Consider the following 19,089-nt stretch of genomic DNA (forward strand, 5'->3'; position numbering starts at 1 on the left):
AGACAATCGAGGCGGAAAACCAGAAATTAAGAAGAACATTGAAGGTCCAAGTATTTTAAAATCTGAAGTTCGTAATGCAATAAATAAGATGAAGAAAGGAAAGGCAGCAGGTCCTGATGAATTAGTAATAGAAGAAATTATCGCCCTTGAAGATTATGGAATTGAAAAACTTACTGATTTAATCAATGACATTTATGAGACTGGAATAATACCAGAAGAGATGAAAAAAATCAGTATTTATCACTCTTCTGAAGAAACCTGGAGCAATAGATTGCAAATTACTTAGGACCATAAGTTTAATGAGTCATACATATCATTAAGATACTTCCAAAAATTTTGATGACAAGAGCTAAAAGTAAGATACAAGCTGAAATAGTTAAAGAACAATGTGGTTTTGTGAAAGACAAAGGTACAAGAAATGCGATATTGATGTTAAGGATACTATCAGAACTTGCTATTCAAGTGCAAAAAGGTCTGTTTGTTTGTTTTATCGACTACACAAAAGCATTTGCTAAAGTGAAGCACAATAAGTTATTCAAAATATTACAGGAAACTGTAGATCTAGATTCGAAAGACCTCCGCCTAATCAGAAATCTGTACTGGGAACAAACTGCTGCTGTAAGAATAGATGGAGAAGTGAACACAAACATGAGGAAACCTACAAATGCTGGTAATTCAAGCAACACACCCAAAACGCTGGTGGAACGCAGCAGGCCAGGCAGCATCTATAGGAAGAAGCACAATCGAGGTTTCGGGCCGAGACCCTTCGTCAGGACTAACTGAAAGAAGAGATAGTAAGAGATTTGAAAGTGGGAGGCTGAGGAGGAGATCTGAAATGATAGGAAAAAGACAGGAGGAGGAGGGCTAAACCTAAGATCTGGAAAGTTGATTGGCAAAAGGGATGCAAGGCAGGAGAAGGGAGAGGATCATGGGATGGGAAGCCTAGGGAGAAAGAAAGGGGGAGGGGAGCACAAGAGGAAGATGAAGAGCAGGCAAGGAGTTATTGTGAGAGGGACAGAGAGAGAGAAAAGAGAGAAAGAGAAAAAAAGGGGAAAAATAATAAATAAACAAACAAACAAACAAAGTAATAAAGGATGGGGTAAGATGGAGAAGTGAGTCAGTTTACGAAAATCAAGAGAGGCGTTAGACAAGGGTGTGTTTTCTCTCCTGATTTGTTTAATGTGTACAGTGAAACAATATTACAAAAAATAAGAGACATCTTGGGAATCAAAGATGGCAGTGAAGACATCAATAATTTCAGATATGCAGATGACACTGCATTAATTGCAAGTACGGAGGAAGAACTGCAAAACTTAATTGATATAGTTGTTGAAGAAAGTGCAAAAATGGGTCTATCTATCAATCGCAGAAAGACAGAATGTATGATGATACCCAAAAGAAGGAGAGTCCTATCTGCAGGCTGAAAATAAACGGGGAAGACATAAAACAAGTACAGAGCTTTTGTTACTTAGGAAGCTGGGTGACATCAGATGGCAGGTGCAACATGGACATCAAAGAAGAATAGGGATAGCAAAAGACACCTTTACGATAATGAAGAGTATACTGACCAACACTAAATTAAGCATGACAACCCACCTCAGACTACTGAAATGTTACGTTTATCCAGTTATGTTATATAGATCAGAATGTTGGACAATATGTAGTAACATGAGGAAACGAATTGAAGCAGTAGAGATGTGGTTTTCGAGGAGGATGCAAAGAATGTCATGGATGAAACGAATATCTAACAAGGATATCATGAACAGAGCAAGTTCAAAAAGAGAAATAATGTATGAGATCATGAAAAGGCAACGTAACTTCATTGGACATGTGATTAGGGAAGAGGAGTTAGAATGCATGGTAATTATGGGAAAGATTGAAGGGAAGAAAGCAAGAGAAAGGCAAAAAGAAATGACGATGGAGGCAGCAGCCAGAGAACTGGAAATGAATACCAATGAATTGATCCACTTGACCCGAAACAGGAGTGTGTGGGCCATGGCAATCAAAGCTCAAACTGAGCATGGCACCTGATGATGATGATGATTATGATGGTGTAACCTCTGGGCAGAGAATTCCACAGATTCACCACTCTCTGGAAAAGCAGTTCCTCCTCGTCTCCTAAATCTACTCCTCTGAATCTTGAGGCTATGTCCCCTAGTTCTAGTCTCACCCACCAGTGGAAACAATTTTCCTGCCTCTATCTTATCTATCATAATTTTATATGTTTCTATGGGGCTCTTTTCAATCACCTGAATTCCAGTGAGTACAGTTCCAGGCGACTCAGTCTCTCCTCGTAGTCTAACCCCCTCATCTCTGGAATCAACCTGGTGAACCTCCGTCTCCAAAGCCAGTATATCCTTCTTCAGGTAAGGGGATCAAAACTGCACAGTACTCCAGGTGCGGCCTCACCAGTACCCTGTACAATTGTAGCATGACCTCCCTGCTCTTAGATTCAATCCCTCTAGCAATGAAGACCAACATTCCATTTGCCTTCTTGATAGCCTGCTGCACCTGCAAACCAACCATTTGTGATTCACGCACAAGCACTCCCAAGTCCCTCTGCACAGCAGCAAGCTTCAATTTTTTTCCAATTTAAATAATAATCTGCTCTTTCATTTTGCCTTCCTAAGTGGATGACCTCGCATTCACTAACATTGTACTCCATCTGCCAGACCCTTGCCTACTCACTTAACCTATCTATATCTCTCTGCAGACTCTCTGTATCTTCTGCAGAATTTGATTTTCCACTCAATTTAGTGTGATCAGCTAACTTAGATACACTACACTCCATTCCCTGTTCCAGATTGTTAATGTATATCGTGAACAGTTGTGAGCCCAGCACCGACCCCTGCGGCACACCACTCACCACTGATTACCAACCAGAGTAACCCCCATGTATCCCAATGCTCTGCTTTCTATTAGTTAACCAATGCTCTATCCCAACTCTATGCATCCTTATCTTATAGATAAGTCTTTTATGTAGCACCTTATCTAACGCCTTCTGGAAGTCCAATTAAATAATGTCCATCTGTTCCCCTCTATTCACTGTGCTCGTTATATCCTCGAAGAACTCCAGTAAGTTGGTTAAACAGGACCTGCCTTTGCTGAATCCATGCTGTGTCTGCCTGATGGATCCATTTCTTTCCAGATACCTCACTACTTCTTTAATGATAGCTTCAAGCATTTTTTCAACTACAGATGTTAAACTAACCAGCCTATAGTTAACTGCCTTCTGCCTACATCCATTTTTGAACAGTGGTGTAGCATTCGTCATCTTGCAATCCACCAGGACCTGTCCAGAGTCCAGAGAATTTTGGTAAATTATCACCAAAGCCTCTGCTATAACTTCTGCCATTTCTTTTCAGTACCTTGGGATGTATTCCATCAGGACCAGGAGAGTTGTCTATCTTCCAGTGTATAAGTTTGCTCAGCACTACCTCTTCAATGATAGCTATTGTAGTGAGGTCCTCACCTTCCATCACATCCTTAACATCTCTCTTTGGCATGTCAGACATTTAGACCCACACAAAATGGTCATTTGAAGCCTCCGCCTGCCATTTCCTCATTATTCAATATTAATTCCTCCTTCTCATCCTGCAAGGGACTATTCTAACTTGGCTAAATCATGGTTCACTTTAGCCACTCTTTTCCGCTTTATGTAATTATAAAAACTTTTACTTAACATTTTTATATTTTGGGCTAGTTTATTTTCATAATCTAGCTTTCCTTTCTTCATTGCTCGCCTAATGGTTTTTTATTGCTTTTTAAAGTTTTCCCAATCTTCCAGTTTTCCACTACTCTTGGTGACTTTGTACACATGAGCTTTCAGTTTGATGCCTTCTTTTATTTCTTTAGTTATCCAAGAATGGCTCTCCACACCATTACTGTCCTTACTTTTAACTGGAATATGCTTTTGTTGAGCACCATTTCAAATCTTTTTGAAAGTCTTCCACTGTTCCTCAACAGTCCCACCATATAGCCTGTGCTCCCAGTCTACACTAGTCAAATCCTCCCTCATCCCATTGTAGTCTCCATTGTTTAGGCATAATACACTGGTTTTAGATTGAACTATTGCACCCTCTATTTGTATGAGAAACTCAATCATACTGTGATCACTCTTTCCAAGAGGATCCCTAATGACAAAATTACTAATTTTACCTGTCTCATTGCACAGGATCAGATCTAAGATAGCACATTTCCTTGTAGGCTCAGAAACATGCTGTTCAAGTAAGCCATCAAGTATGCATTCTATGAAACCTCCTCAATACTGCCTCAACTAACTTGATTCACCCAATCTAAAAGCAATGATGTAAGAATGGAGATGAGGAGGAATTTCTTTAACCAGGGAGTGGTGAATCTCTGGAATTCTATGCCACAGGCAGCTGTGGAAGCCAAGTCTTTATGTATATTTAAGGCAGAGGATGATAGATTCTAGACTGGTGAGGGCATGAAGGGATATGGGGAGAAGGCAGGAGATTGGGGCTGAGAGGAACAATGGATCAGCCATGATGAAACAGCAGAGCAGACTCAATGGGCCAAATGGCCTAATTCTGCTCCTATATCTCATGGTCTTCTGAACTAATAAATCTGATTCTGATCATCTTTATTCTTTAGAACGTAGAAGATTGAGAAGAGATTTGATTAAGGTATACAAAATTATGAAGAATATACATAGTGTTTAAGGGGAACATGAGTGGAAACATCTTCACTCAGAGGGTCGTGAGAAGGTTGTACAAGTGGTGTATGCGAGCTTGATTTCAACATTTAAGGGGAGTTTGAATAAGTACATGGAGAGTGGGGAATGGAGGGTGTTACGTACCAGCAGCAATAGATCACACACTGAGTCGGGTTTTAATGTTAAAACCACTATCTTTATTAGTAGCTACTCAATATATAGAAACTTAGATGAAAATAAACAGAAGTTAGCGGTGTTATGTGTGTATATATGTAGCTCCCAAACTAACAAGCTTAGGAACAATCTTTAAAGTCTTAGGATTGAAATGGTAAAGTAGAAAGGTTCAGTAATCCATGGAGTAGACGATGGGAGAGGGATTTGTAATCCAGAATATAATGTACAGAGAAGGTGATTACGTCGAATTCCACAAGTTCCCCGCTGGGTAAACAAAATAGCAGACATTGAAAATCCTGACCTTCGAGTCGTTCTGATATCCACCTGGAGATATCACCAAAATGACAGTCACAGGAATACTGTCTTCAAGTGGTTACCACATAACACCAACAACCTTTGGTAAGGGCCAACAAAAGTGATATCACAGGACACTCCAACAAATCCACACATATGGATTATACAAAGTAACACATCTGTTGTGCACTGCGTGCCGGTGATCATCCCAATCTGTTGGGCATCAGAGAGTTCCAAACCATAGCAGCGACAAGCTGAAGTACCAACCGCCTGACCCTCTCTGTTTCTAGGTTTAAGTCCACAGCAGGCTGCCGCAGCTTGTGACTGACGTCATAGTCCCACCTCACTCAGGCGCTCTTACAGTAACACTCACAGTATGAGCCTGCGGTCTCGTAACAAGGGCAGGTTGATGGGAATAGGCAGTTTAAATGGTTTTGGTATGGACTACACAGGCCAAAGGGCCAGTTTCTGTGTGGTACTTCTCTATGACGCAGGTAACTAGCCCAATGTTGAATCAGCGCACAGGAGGGAGATTGAAAACTTGGCTAAGTGGTGCCATAACAACAGCCTCTCACTCAAAGTCAATAAGACCAAGGAACTGATAATAGGCTTCAGGAGAGGGGAAAACAGAGGCGGTGCTGGTTCGAAGAGCCGAATGGCCTACTCCTGCACCTATTGTCTATAACAGCAGTCCATTAGTCAGTAATCACTGGAGGGTCAGAGGTGGAGAGGGTCATTAACTTTAAATTCCTGGGTGTCACTATCTCAGAGGACCTGTCCTGGAACCATCACATAAATATTATAGAGAAGAAAGCATGACAGTGCCTCTACTTCCTTAGGAGGTTTGGCATGTAATCGAAAACCTTGGCAAACTTCTATAGATGTGTGGTGGAAAGTGTGTTGCTTGGCTACAGGCTGGTATGGGAACACCGATGTCTTTGAACGGAAAATTTCCCAGAGATGCTGCCCGGCTTGCTGAGTTCCTCCAGCATTTTGTGCACGTTGCTTGGATCTCCAGCATCTACGGATTTTCATTAGCTTGTGAGCGATCTTCATGTGGCATGTGCTGAATTTGGCAGCGGACTGAGCACACAGCCCTAGAGGGCACCAGTGCTCAGCGTGACAGAGCTCGAGATGTTGGGTGCCGAGAATAGTTTACCCACAAGGCTTAAAGGAATGATCATGTTAAACGCCGAGCTAAAGTCGATGAACAACATCCTGGCGTATGGTGCATCGCTTTCTTTGGTGAGACAAGACAGCGCAGAGAGCCCTCTGTGCCTTCCTGACTCGTGCGGAAACATCCGATGGGCACGGCCACTCCAGTCCCTCCCCTCCCTCCCTCCCTCCCTCCACCACCCTTATCGCATCATCAACGCCCTCTCCCTCCCACCCAATAAGAAGAGGGCGAGTGGACGGGGCTGTCATGTCCCGCCCCCTCCGGGGATTCTGGGAGCGCTTGCTGGTTATAAGCGGTAGCCGGCGTGACGCCGCTCTCTCCGCCGTCGAGTCTGCAGATTCCGAACAGCGACTACTGGCCTATTGCCATTGCCCTTGTCTCCCGATCATGTCCGACAAACTGCCCTACAAAGTCGGTAAGGAGTGGGGTCGGCACTTACCTATCGGCCGTGTGGTCGCTAACTGGTGTTCCGGGATCGCGGGTGGGGTTTGCAGGACTGGGGATGAGTCCGGTGTTGTGGAGATCTACTCAACTTTTTCCAGTGCCTCGTGAATATTTGCAGTGACCAATGTTCATCAGGTAAGGGAGCGAGAGGTAGATTAGAGGCACATCGTTTTGCAGTCTGAGTTTTCATTTGACCTGTATACTCTCCAGTGGTTATGCTTCCCATATAGTGCTGACGCAAGGCATTTTCAGAAAGTGCGGAGGTATAAGAGGCTGCAGGTGTTGCAATCTGATGCAATGAACAATCTGCTGGAGGAACTCGGCAGGTTGAATACAATCTGTTTTGGGGGTGAGCAATTTTTGATATTTGTTCAGGTGACAGCACTAAATCGGAGCTAAGAGTGCAGAGTGAAGTTAGGTACCTGGGCTGGGGAAGGTATTTGGAACGTTGGCCTTCCCTACATTGAAAATAAGTGCTGCAACGTTACGCTGAAGTTGTCCAAGAAGCTGCCGAGGCTGTCCGTGGAGCTCTTTGTACAAATATGGGTAAGTGATGATAAGAAAACGTCATTAAACTGGAAAGCAGATTGAGAAGAATGTTGCTGGGGTTTGATGCCTGATCTATGAGGTGAGGGTGTTCTTGTAGGTGTACGTAACCCTGTGAGGCTTTGAAAATATGATTACTTTGTTGTTTACCCAGGGGTAAGAATCAAAAGCAGAGTGCCTGTGATTTAGGGTGAAGGGGGACATATTTAATCATGATTTGAGGTGAAACTGCTCGACGTGGGTGGTGAGTGAGGAAGTTAGAAGTAAATTTTATTGACAGTACGTACTGTACATGTCACCTGTGCATACAGCCCTGAGATTCATTTTTTGCAGGCATACTCAGTGAATCTATAGTAACTATAAAAAAAATCAATGAAAGATAAAGTGCAGAAGATATCTAACTGTTCCAATGCAAATTTAAATACATAGTAATAAATAATGGCAAAATAAAATAACAAAATAGTCCTTAAAGTGAGAGTTGGTGGTGGAAGCATCTCAATGGTAAGTAAGGGTAGTTGTCCCTTTTTGTTCAAGAGCCGACAGTGACATTTAAAAGACAGTTTGGATGAGTGAATGGGTAGGGGAGTTTTTGAGGGATATGGGCCAATGGTATGGTTAAGCTGAGTTTAAAGATTGTTTTCAGTGTGGAAGGGCCCTCATCTGTTGTGAAATAGGGTTAATAGCTGTTTGGTGGACTCAGGAAAGATGGTGTAGAGGACAAATCAGTTAAGAGATCAGATGGGGGCAGAGTGGGAGACGAATATGACTGGACCCAGGTGAGGGGAGAATGTTGATGCTGACAGCTCGGAACAAGATAAGTGTGAGCACAAATGTTACCAGTGTTGGAATCTGTTACAAAGAAATGAATTGTGGGAGAGATAAGGGCTGATGGAACCAGATTCAGATGGAGGATTTGGGGAGCCAGAGGGTGAAATGTGTGTGTAGTTGTGAGAGGGCGATGAGGGCTGACTTAGGTTGATTAGCACTGACAATGTGGTAAAAATGGGTGGACTGGAGATGGTTGGGAAAATGGGTTGGAAGGTCACCTCAAATTAGAAAGTTCAGTGTTCCTGTGATTAGCTTGTAGGCAACCCAGGCAGAATGGGTTTTGTTCTTGTTTGTGTCGGGCAGAGAAGACAGGACGGACAGGTCAGTTGTGCAGTTGGGGAGGGAAACTGAAATAGCATGCAACCAGGAGCTAGAGATTGCTATTGTCACAAAACAAAAATACACTGGAAAATTGTGGCCTAGCCTCTGCTTGGTCTTGCTTAAACTGGCAGGTACATTGAGTGTTTAACACGTGCCAGGACAATTACATGAATAGGAAGGCTTAGAACAGGGGTTCCATGGAAAGGGGTTAGGAGCAGTAGTGAGTGCTGGTATCTTGTACCTGGTAGAAATGAAGGATGATGTGCTAGATGTGGGGGTCTAGATCTATGAAAGGTGTCTGGTAGGAGATGGGGCTTGAGATCATATGTCTGAAAAATAGAAGAGACAGGAGAATGCTCCATCAACTGATAGAAGGGAAACCAAGCTTGTTGAACAAGGACATTTGAGACTTCATAGAATGGAAGACCTCATCTTAAAAGCAGGTGCAGCAACGATGGAGAAAATGGGAAAAAGGGGCGGGGTGTTGTGAGGTGTAGTCCCGTAGGCTAATAGAAAGTTTAATGGTCTAAATTTTGGTATGTAATTCCAGTCTAGCTGGAGGGTGATTTGTTAGTTATGAAGGTCTATTGGTGATACTTTTGCCTAATGTCAACGGTTTGCACAAGAACACTTGGAAACAGGAGTGGGTCAGCTGCCACCTTAAGCCTGCCTTGTCACTTCATATCATTTGCTCCAGACCTTAACTCTTCTTCTGCCCTGGTATCTTGTGCTACTAAATTTCCCAATCTTTCAAGAAGTTAACTTCCTCTTTAAATACTTATAATGTTCCAGTCTCCACAATCATCTGGTGTACAGAATTTCAGAGATTTGCTGTCTTCTGTGAATGGAAATATTTGTACATTCACTCCATTGACCCTTTGGGATTTTATTTCATTAAGATCATGCTCTTGTTTATCTAAACTCCAGCAACAAATTCTTGAGTGGCTTATGATAGGTTCATCTGTCATCCAGTGAATCTGTTTCCACTGATCTCTCTCCTGACACTTGCATAAGAAATAGGAGCAGGAGTTGGCCATCTGGCCCGTCGAGCCATTCAATAAGATCATGGTTGACCTGGCCACGGACTCATCACCTACCTGCCTTTTCCCCATAACCCTTAATTCCCCTACTCCGCAAAAATCTATCCAACCTTGTCTTAAGTATATTTACTGAGGGAGCCTCCACTGCTTCATTGGGCAGAGAATTCCACAGATTCACCACTCTCTAGAAAAGCAGTTCCTCCTCATCTCCATCCTAAATCTACTTCCCTGAATCTTGAGGCTATGTCCCCTAGTTCTAGTCTCATCAACCAGTGGAAACAGCTTTCCTGCCTCTATCTTATCTATCCATTTCATAATTTTGGTTTCTATAATATCTCTTGTCATTCTTCTGAATTCCAGTGAATACAGTCCCAGGCGACTCAATCACTCCTCATGTCTTGTCAAAGCTCAGCATTCCACCTCTCCAGGGAGTTCCAGGAGTCTCCCGCATATGAATAGTGGCTCCCTGATGCCCACAAATTATATACAATATCATGGAAATCAATTTTTTTTGAGAGAGAGAGAGAGCGCGAAAGCAAGCAAGAGAGCGCGAGAGCAAGCGAGTGAGTGACCACGAGAGAGAGCACGCCGTGGCAGAGTGTTCCAAAAAAAAAGAAAATATGAAATGTACGTCACCCTAGACTACACTAAAGTGTACCCCTGCCTAATAGGGGTCAAAAATAATGACAGTGTTGCTCGCTGCACTGTTTGCAACAGTGACTTTTCTGTTGCCCATGGTGGGTTAAGACTGTAAAAGACATGTTGAGGTGAGTTTAACAGGTGTCATTCGTTCATTAGCATAGCTAACGTTATTTAAACTAGCTGGCTGCTAAGGAGCTACTCTATTGCAGACATCCCACCTCTCCCGGAAGTCTCCTGCAAATTGATGGTGCTGCCTCCCTGAGATTAGTTTTTGCAGGGTGAGATGTCTGGCATTATCTCTTTGCTTTTATATTCTATTTCCCTTGGGAAAAACATGCCAGCATTGCATTTGGTTTCTTTACCACAAACTCAACCTGTAAATTAACCTTCTAGGAGTCTTGCACGAGGCCTCCCCAGTCCCTCTGCACCTCTGATGTTTGAACCTTTGCCCTATTTAGTTAAAATTCTGTGCTATTCTTCCTTCTACCTAAATGCATTATCATTCATTTCCTGACACTATTCCATCTACCACTTTTTTTGCCCCTTCTTCCAATTTGACTGTCCTGCAATCGCATTGCTTCCTCAGCACTACCTACACCTCCACCTATCTTTGTGTCATCTGCAAACTTTGCCAAAAAGCCATTAAATCCATTTTCTAAATGACAAACAATGTAAAACATAGCAGTTCCAATACAGACCCCTGAGGAATACCAGTAGTCACCGGCAACCAACCAGGAAAAGCCCTTTTCTCCCACTAGCTGCCTCCTGACTGTCAGCCATTCCTCTAACCGTGCCAGTATATTTCCTGTAACGCCATAGGATTTTATCTTGTTGACTTGTCATGACATCACAGGTTATGGATAGAAGGCAGAAGAAGTGTTGAGTGGAATGGCAAAGCAGATTTGAAGGACCAAATAGCCTAATGCTGTTACTCTGTCTTATAGTCTAATGGTCCACTCTCCTCTCCAGATTCCTCCTCCATCACTTTACCTGCCTATTCCAGCTTCTCCCTCTCCATCATCCACCCTTATCTCAGCTGGTTTCACCATTTACCTGCTGGCTTGTACTCCTCCCCTTCCTCTACTTTCTTCTTGTGGCTTCAGCCCCTTTCTTCTCCACCTCTGAGGAAGGTTCTTGGCCAGAGACATCTACTGTTTATTCCTCTCCATTGATGCTGCATGACCTGCTGATCTCCTCCAGCATGTGTGTGTAACTCTGGATTTCTAGCATTTGCAGAATCTCATGGGTTTATATCCAGTAAATCTTTCAGCATCCTTCAGTGTTTACTGTGTTCCTTAAATAAGAAGACCATGGGTGTGCGTTCTACTCCAGGCATAGCCTACAAATGTCCTGTGCAGTTGTAACAGAATTTCTGTTTCTGAATTCCAACCCACTTGCAGTACAGATCATGCCATTTAATGTCCTATTTGCTGCACCAGCCAAACTTTTGACTAATGTACATGAGTTTTTTCTCTATTTCAATAGCGCTTTGCCTTCAGATTCCTTTCACTGTCATCATGACCTTGCACTATCTCACTTCAAAATCAGTTTTTGACCATTGTCTTGGCCTATCTATATCAAACTGCTGAGATCTAACAATCTCATACAAAATACCTTACCACCTATTTTGTTGTCATTAGCAAATATAGTCATAGTCATACTTTATTGATCCCAGGGGAAATTGGTTTTCGTTACAGTTGCACAATAAATAATAAATAGTAATTAGAACCATAAATAGTTAAATAGTAATATGTAAATTATGCCAGTAAATTATGAACTAAGTCCAGGACCAGCCTATTGGCTCAGGGTGTCTACCCTCCAAGGGAGGAGTTGTAAAGTTTGATGGCCACAGGCAGGAATGACTTCCTATGATGCTCTGTGCTGCATCTCGGAGGAATGAGTCTCTGGCTGAATGTACTCCTGTGCCCACCCAGTACATTATGTAGTGGATGGGAGACATCGACCAAGATGGCATGCAACTTAGACAGCATCCTCTTTTCAGACACCACTGTGAGAAAGTCCAGTTCCATCCCTACAACATCACTGGCCTTACGAATGAGTTTGTTGATTCTGTTGGTGTCTGCTACCCTCAACCTGCTGCCCCAGCACACAACAGCAAACATGATAGCACTGGCCACCACAGACTCGTAGAACATCCTCAGTATCGTCTGCCCACAATTTCAAGTTGAATAGCTTGTAGTTCGTCAAAGGCATTTGGCAGGAACTTATAATGGTGTTTGTTTTTTATTTTGCCTAGACTAACAAGGACAGTCAGTCACTCAAATTTGCTGGTGCTGCAAATTTATTTTGTTCAAATGAAAGGTAATTTGGTGCCGTACTTGAACACAGTAGAATGTAGCAGATGGTAAATATGTTGGAATGCCCAAGAGGACGAAAATGTGAGAAAGAGTTGGCTTGAAGGAACCAACCAAAAATAAGTCTTATTTTATGGGATGCAACTCTAGTGATATGATGGAATTCTCTACCATGTGACCAAAGCAACTGCACTTCCCTAATCATCAACAAAGTACATTTACAATGTGGTCATTATCAAGTTAGCTTAGAGGCTTGGTCTTTATGTATATTTAAGGCAGAAGTTGATAGATTCTGGATTGGTCAGGGCATGAAGTGATACGGGGAGAAGGCAGGAGATTGGGGCTAAGAGGAAAATTTGTTCCTTTATCTTGTAGTCTTATGGAACAGAATTAGGCTATTTGGCCATCGAATCTGCTCTGCCTTTCCATCATGGCTGATTTATTATCCCCTTCAACCTCATTCTCCTTCCTTCTCCCTGTAACCTTTGACACCCTGATTAATGAAGAACCTATCAACCACTGCCTTAAACATGTCCAGTGACTTGGCCTGCAAATTGCCCGTGTCAGAGTTGCACAGATTTAATACCCTCTGGCTAGAAAACTTGCATCATCTCTGTTCTAAATGGATGTCCCTCAATTCTAAAGCTTTGCCTGCTTGTCTTTTACTTCCTCATAGAAAACATCTCTGCAGCTACTTTATCCAGACCTTTCAATGAGATCTAAGCTCTAGCAAGGACAGACCCAGAGCCATCAAACATTCCTTGTATGTCAAAAGTACATTTAATGTCAGAGAAGTGTATACGATAAACACCCTGAAATGCTTTTTCTTTGCAACCATCTACGAAAAACAGAGGAGTACCCCTAAAGAATGAATGACAGTTAAATGTTAGAACCCCAAAGTCGTCCCCCCCCAGCTCCCCTCCCTCTTGCATGTAAGCAGCAGCAACCTACAATTCCCCTCTTCCCCCCCCCCACCAGCAAAAAAAAACCATCGGCACCCACCACCGAGCACTCAAGCATGAGCAAGGCAACAGCAAAGACACAGACTTGCAGTACAGGTGTCCCCCACTTTTTGAATGTTCGCTTTACGAAACCTTGCTGTTACAAAAGACCTACAGTAGTTACCTGTTTTCGCTAACAGAAGGTGTTTTCGCTGTTACGAAAAAAGGCAGCGTGTGCCCCGAGCAGCCAAGCTCCTCCGGAACTGCATTCTAGCCGGCATTGCTTAAACACGTGCCTGTGAGCATCTGTGCTTTGTCGATTTATTTTGAGCATCTGTTTGCAAGATCAGTTCTAAGGTATCGGAAAAGCCTAAAAGAGCTCATAAGGGTGTTACATTTAGCGTAAAACTAGACATAATTAAGCATTTCGATCGTGGTGAACGAAGTAAGGACGAAGTGAGCTTGGCTTGTGGAAGTTGATGAAGATGATGTTGGAGAGGTTTTGGCATCCCATGACCAAGAACTGATGGATGAAGAGCTGATGCAATTGGAAGAGGAAAGGATAACACTCAAAACCGAATGCAGTAGCGAACGGACCGAAAGTGAAGATGTCCAGGAACTGAACATGAAGCAACTGCATGAGATGATAGAAAAATGCTCGAGGCTAAGCAGTCAAGCATACTGTCGTTTTTCAAGCCTTCCACAGCAGACGACGAACCTCGACCTTCGACATCGAGGCAGGCAGATATAGAAGAAGATGACCTGCCTGCCCTAATGGAAACAGACGACAATGAGATGACACCTCATTGTCCCACCACACCAATCCCTGGGCCGCGGAGAATACAGCGGTAGCCGGGACACATCCAGCACATCTTTAAGAAAAAAGCTGAAATAAACAAGCTAATTAATTAGGTACCGCCCGGCATGTAATTGTCAGCCCAGATCAGAGGCAATTGCCGATTGCGTTCTCTGATCTGGGCCAACATTAGGCGGCACCTAATTAATTAGCTTGTTTATTTTGGCTTTTTTCTTAAAGATGTGCTGGGTACATCCTGACTACCACTGTATCGCTGCATTCTCCGCAGATTGTTATTGGCTCGCTGCCCGGCGGTTGGGGACCACTGCACCACGTCAACCTCCGACGACTCAGCCTAAAACACCATCATCAGTGTGCTCGGTGTTGCCTTCTCAATTCTGGTAAGTGATACTACACTGCACATACATTATTTCTACTTTATATAGGCTGTGTATTTATCATATCATTCCTGCTTTAACTATATGTTACTGTTATTTTAGGTTTTATGTGTTATTTGGCATGATTTGGTAGGTTATTTTTTGGGTCTGCGAATGCTTGCAAATTTTTCCCATATAAATAAATGGTAATCGCTTCTTCGCTTTACAACATTCTGGCTTACGAACCGTTTCATAGGAATGCTGTACCTTCGGATAGCGGGGGGAAATCTGTACCTCTATCAAATCTCCTCTCAATCTTCTATGTACCAAGGAATAAAGTCCTAACCTTGTAACTCCAAAGACTACATTGTTCACTCGGCATTCGACCTACCGCAGGTTCCCTTCCTAATAAGGGAGAAAGAGATGTCTCCGTTTCACAGCGAGAGGGGAAACATAACAAACAACTTGCTGGTTTATGATGTTAGAAGTCCATTGCATCACTTTTTCCAAGCTCTGTGCCCAACGATCTCAAGTCTCTGGGTACACAACCTTAGATCTTCCATCTCCCACAACACACTAATCTTCTGCTCGGACACTGACCTCCGATCTCACTGCCACCAGTCTTCTGCTTGGACGCCGTCATGTGGTCCATCAAGTCTGCTCCACCATTCAATCATGAGCTGATACAATTCTTCCAGTCATCCCCACTCCCCTGCCTTTACCCAATACCCTTTGATGCACTAGCTAATCAAGAACCTATCTATCTCTGCCTTAAATACACCCAATAACGGCCTCCACAGCTGCTCGTTGGCAACAAATTCCACAGATTTACCACCCTCTGACAAAAGTAATTTCTCCGCATCTCAGTTCTAAATGGACGTCTTTCAATCCTGAAGTTCCTCATACAGTAGCCCTTTCATTCCTGGAATCATTCTTGTGAATCTTCTCTGAACCCGCTACAATATCAGTATATCCTTTCTAAAATAAAGAGCCCAAAACTGCCCAGTATTCCGAGTGTGGTCTCACGAGTGCCTTATAGAGCCTTAACATCACATCCCTGTTCTTGTATTCTATACCTCTAGAAATGAATGCCAACATTGTATTCACCTTCTTCACAACCGACTCAGCCTGGAGGTTAACCTTTAGAGCATCTTGCACAAGGATTCCCAAGTCCCTTTGCATCTCTGCATTTTGAATTCTCTCCCCATCTGAATAATAGTCTACCTGTTTATTTCTTCCACCAAAGTGAATGACCATACACTTCCCAACATTATATTTCGCTTGCCATTTCTTTGCCCATTACCCTAAACTATCTAAGTCTCTCTGCAGGCTCTGTTTCCTCAACACTACTGGCTCCTCCGCCTATCTTTGTATCATCAGCAAATTTAGTCATAAATCCATTAATACCGTGGTCCAAATCATTGACATACATCTTAAAAAGCAGCAGTCCCAACACCGACCCTTGTGGCACTCCACTGGTAACCAGCAGCCATCCAGAATGGAATCTCTTTATTCCCACTCTCTGTTTTCTGCCAACCAGCCAATGCTCCAGCCATGCTAGTAACTTCCCTGTAATTTCATGGACTGTTATCTTGCTAAGCAGCCTCATGTGTGACACTTGTCAAAGGCCTTCTGAAAATCCAAGTACACTGTCTACTGCATCTCCTTTGTCTACCCTGCTTGTAATTTCTGCAAAGACTTCCAGTAGGTTTGTCAGGCAGGATTTTCCTTTCAGGAAACCATGCTGGCTTTGCCCTATCTTGTCATGTGCCTCCAGATACTCTGTAATCTCATTCCTAACAACCGATTCCAAAAACTTCCCAACCACTGTTATCAGGCTAAGAGGTCTACAGTTTCCTTTCTGCTGCTTCCCACCCTTCTTAAAAAGTAGAGTAACATTTGTAATTTTCCAGTCATCCTGTACAATGCCAGAATCTTTCGATTCTTGGAAGATCATCGTTAATGCCTCTGCAATCTCTCCAGCTACTTCCTTCAGAACCTGAGGGTGCATTCCAACAGGTCCAGAGATTATCTGCCCTCAGACCATTAAGTTTCCTGAGCACCTTCTCAGTCGTAATTTTCACTGCACATACTTAACTTCCCTGACTCTGAATGTCCGGTATACTACAGACGTCTTCCAATGTGAAGACTTGTGCCAAATACGCATTCAGTTCCTCTGCCATCTCTGCGTCTGTCATTACAATCTCCAGTGTCATTTTGTATTGGTCCTATATCTATCCTCGACTCTTACTCTTTATGTACATTTTAAAAAAAAACTTTTAGTATCATCTTTGATATTAGTTGCCAGCTTCCTTTCATAATTCATCTTTTCCTTCCTAATGACCTTCTTGGTTTCCTTCTGCAAGTTTTTAAAAGCTTCCCAATCCTCTAGCTTCCCACTAGCTTTGGCTTCCTTGTATGCCCTCTTTTGTTTGTACTTTGGCTCTGACTTCACTTGTCAGCCATGGTAGTGTCCTTCCCTTTGAAAATTTCTTCTTATTTGGAACATATCTGTTTTGCACTTCCCTCATTTTTCACAGAAACTCCAGCCAGTGCTGCTCTGCTGTCCTTCCTGCAAATGTCCCTTTCCAGTCGATTTTGGCCAGTTCTCCTCGTGCCGTTGTAATTTCCTTTATTTCATTGAAATGGTGATGCTTTGGATTTTATTGTTTCCCTTTCAAATTTCAGTGAGAATTTGATCATATTGTGATCACTGATCCCTAAGGGTTCCTTAACCTTAAGCTGTCTTATCACCTCCAGATCATTGCACAACACCCAATCCAACACAGCTGATCCCCTAGAGGGCTCAACAACAAGCTGTTCTAAAAAGCCATCCCTTAGACATTCTACAAATTTTCTCTTGAGGTCTAGTACTGACCTGGTTTTCCCAATCCACTTTCATGTTAAAATCCCCAACAATTATCATGACATTGCCTTTCTGACACGTCTTTTCTATCTCCTACTGTAATTTGTAATCCACATCCCGGCTGCTGTTTGGAGGCGTGTATACAACTGCCATTAGGGTCCTTTTACCCTTGCCATTTCTTTACTTAACCCATAGACACTCTACACCTTCTGATCCCATGTCATCCTTTCTACTGATTTAATATTATTTCTTGTACACAGAGCCACTCCACCCCCTGTACCTACTAACCTAGCTTTCCAATACACCGTATATGCTTGGACATTTCCTGAAGGGAAAACCTTGCCTGATGAATCTGTTGGAGTTCTTTGAGGAGATTACGAGTAGCATAGATAAAGGGGATGCAGTGGGAGTTGTATATTTGGACTTTCAGAAGGTGCCACACATGATGCTGCTTACTAAGTTAAGAGCCTATGGTATTGCAGGAAAGTTGCTGGCATGTTTAGAGCATTGGTTGATTGGTAGGAGGTAGCGAGTGAGAGTAAGTTTCTAGTTGGGTGCCAGTGACTCGTGTTCCACAAGGGTCGGTGTTGGGACCACATCTTTTTTGATGTACATAAATGATTTAGATGATGGAATAGATGGCTTTGTTGCCAGGTTTGCAATGATACGAAGATTGGTGGGGGGGGGGGCAGTCATTGTTGAGGAAACTGGAGGTTGCAGAAGGACTTGGACAGACTGTTTTCTAAATGGAGTGAAAATTCAAAATCCATGACTCAGTCTCGAAGTAACTGGAGAGAATACCTTGCAGACTAAAGTATACATCTTTGGAACTGCTGGAGATGGGTAAGCCTCTTGGTAAGTATTTCTCGGGTTTAACGGTAGTGATAGATGCGAAGACTTCAGATTAAGGAAAGATTTTGGGGAGGTCTGGTGGATAGCCTGCTTTGCAGTAGCGGGGTTGTTGGATATGAATGTAGATAAATCCTCAAGGTAAATCGGGGCTGCTGCTTTATTTGGGCCAAAATGTCCTGGTCCTGATGTGCCCCAGTTAGTCGGATTCTACTGTATCCAAGAACACTGTAGGAGGCTGGCAAAGAAATTGCAGAAGCTCTGGCTGTGATACTTGTTTGATCGTTAGTCGTGTGTGAGATGCCAGTAGACTGGATGGAGGTAAAGATTGGTTTTAAGTACAGCAAAGAAAGGCTTGGGAGCTCTTGACCATTAAGTCTAACAGGTAGATCCCTGAAGAAGGGTCTCCGCTGGAATGCTGACTATTTATTCTTTTCTATAAACACTGCCTGACCTGTTGAGTTCTTCCAGCATTCTGTGTGTTGATGAGGTAGTAAGTTACTATAAGGGGATTCTGAGAGATGAGGTGAATCTGGATAGGTGTGGATTAATTACGAGTAGTCAGCATGTCTTTGGGAGGTTGTCTTATGAACTGAAGTGACTTCGTTGATTGCAAAAAAAAAAAATTCAATGTGGGCATGGCCGTGCTGGAAGGTTAGGTCACGTGGAATCCAGGAAGAGCTGGCTAATTGGATACAGTGTGGTCGCACTGATACGCAACGAGTGAAAGCAACAGAGTCAAGCAGGGTCTGGTTGAACTGTTTACTGTTTCAATCTGCACTTGCTTAAGTGCCCGCTCCCAGC

At 43.0% G+C, this 19,089-nt stretch overlaps 1 protein-coding gene across 1 annotated transcript in view; it reads left to right on the forward strand.

Moving 5' to 3' along the window:
- The first annotated feature begins 6,588 nt into the window (after positions 1 to 6,588).
- Positions 6,589 to 19,089, forward strand: part of ahcy (adenosylhomocysteinase) — a 116,858-nt gene continuing 104,357 nt past the window's right edge. The window contains exon 1 of the mRNA XM_063040939.1: positions 6,589 to 6,735. Within this exon, the coding sequence (XP_062897009.1) occupies positions 6,708 to 6,735 (28 nt within the window). The 5' untranslated portion in view covers positions 6,589 to 6,707. The remainder of the gene's footprint in view (positions 6,736 to 19,089) is intronic.

This window comes from Mobula hypostoma, chromosome 2 (genome assembly GCF_963921235.1).
Source record: "Mobula hypostoma chromosome 2, sMobHyp1.1, whole genome shotgun sequence".
NCBI classification, from domain to species: domain Eukaryota; kingdom Metazoa; phylum Chordata; class Chondrichthyes; order Myliobatiformes; family Myliobatidae; genus Mobula; species Mobula hypostoma.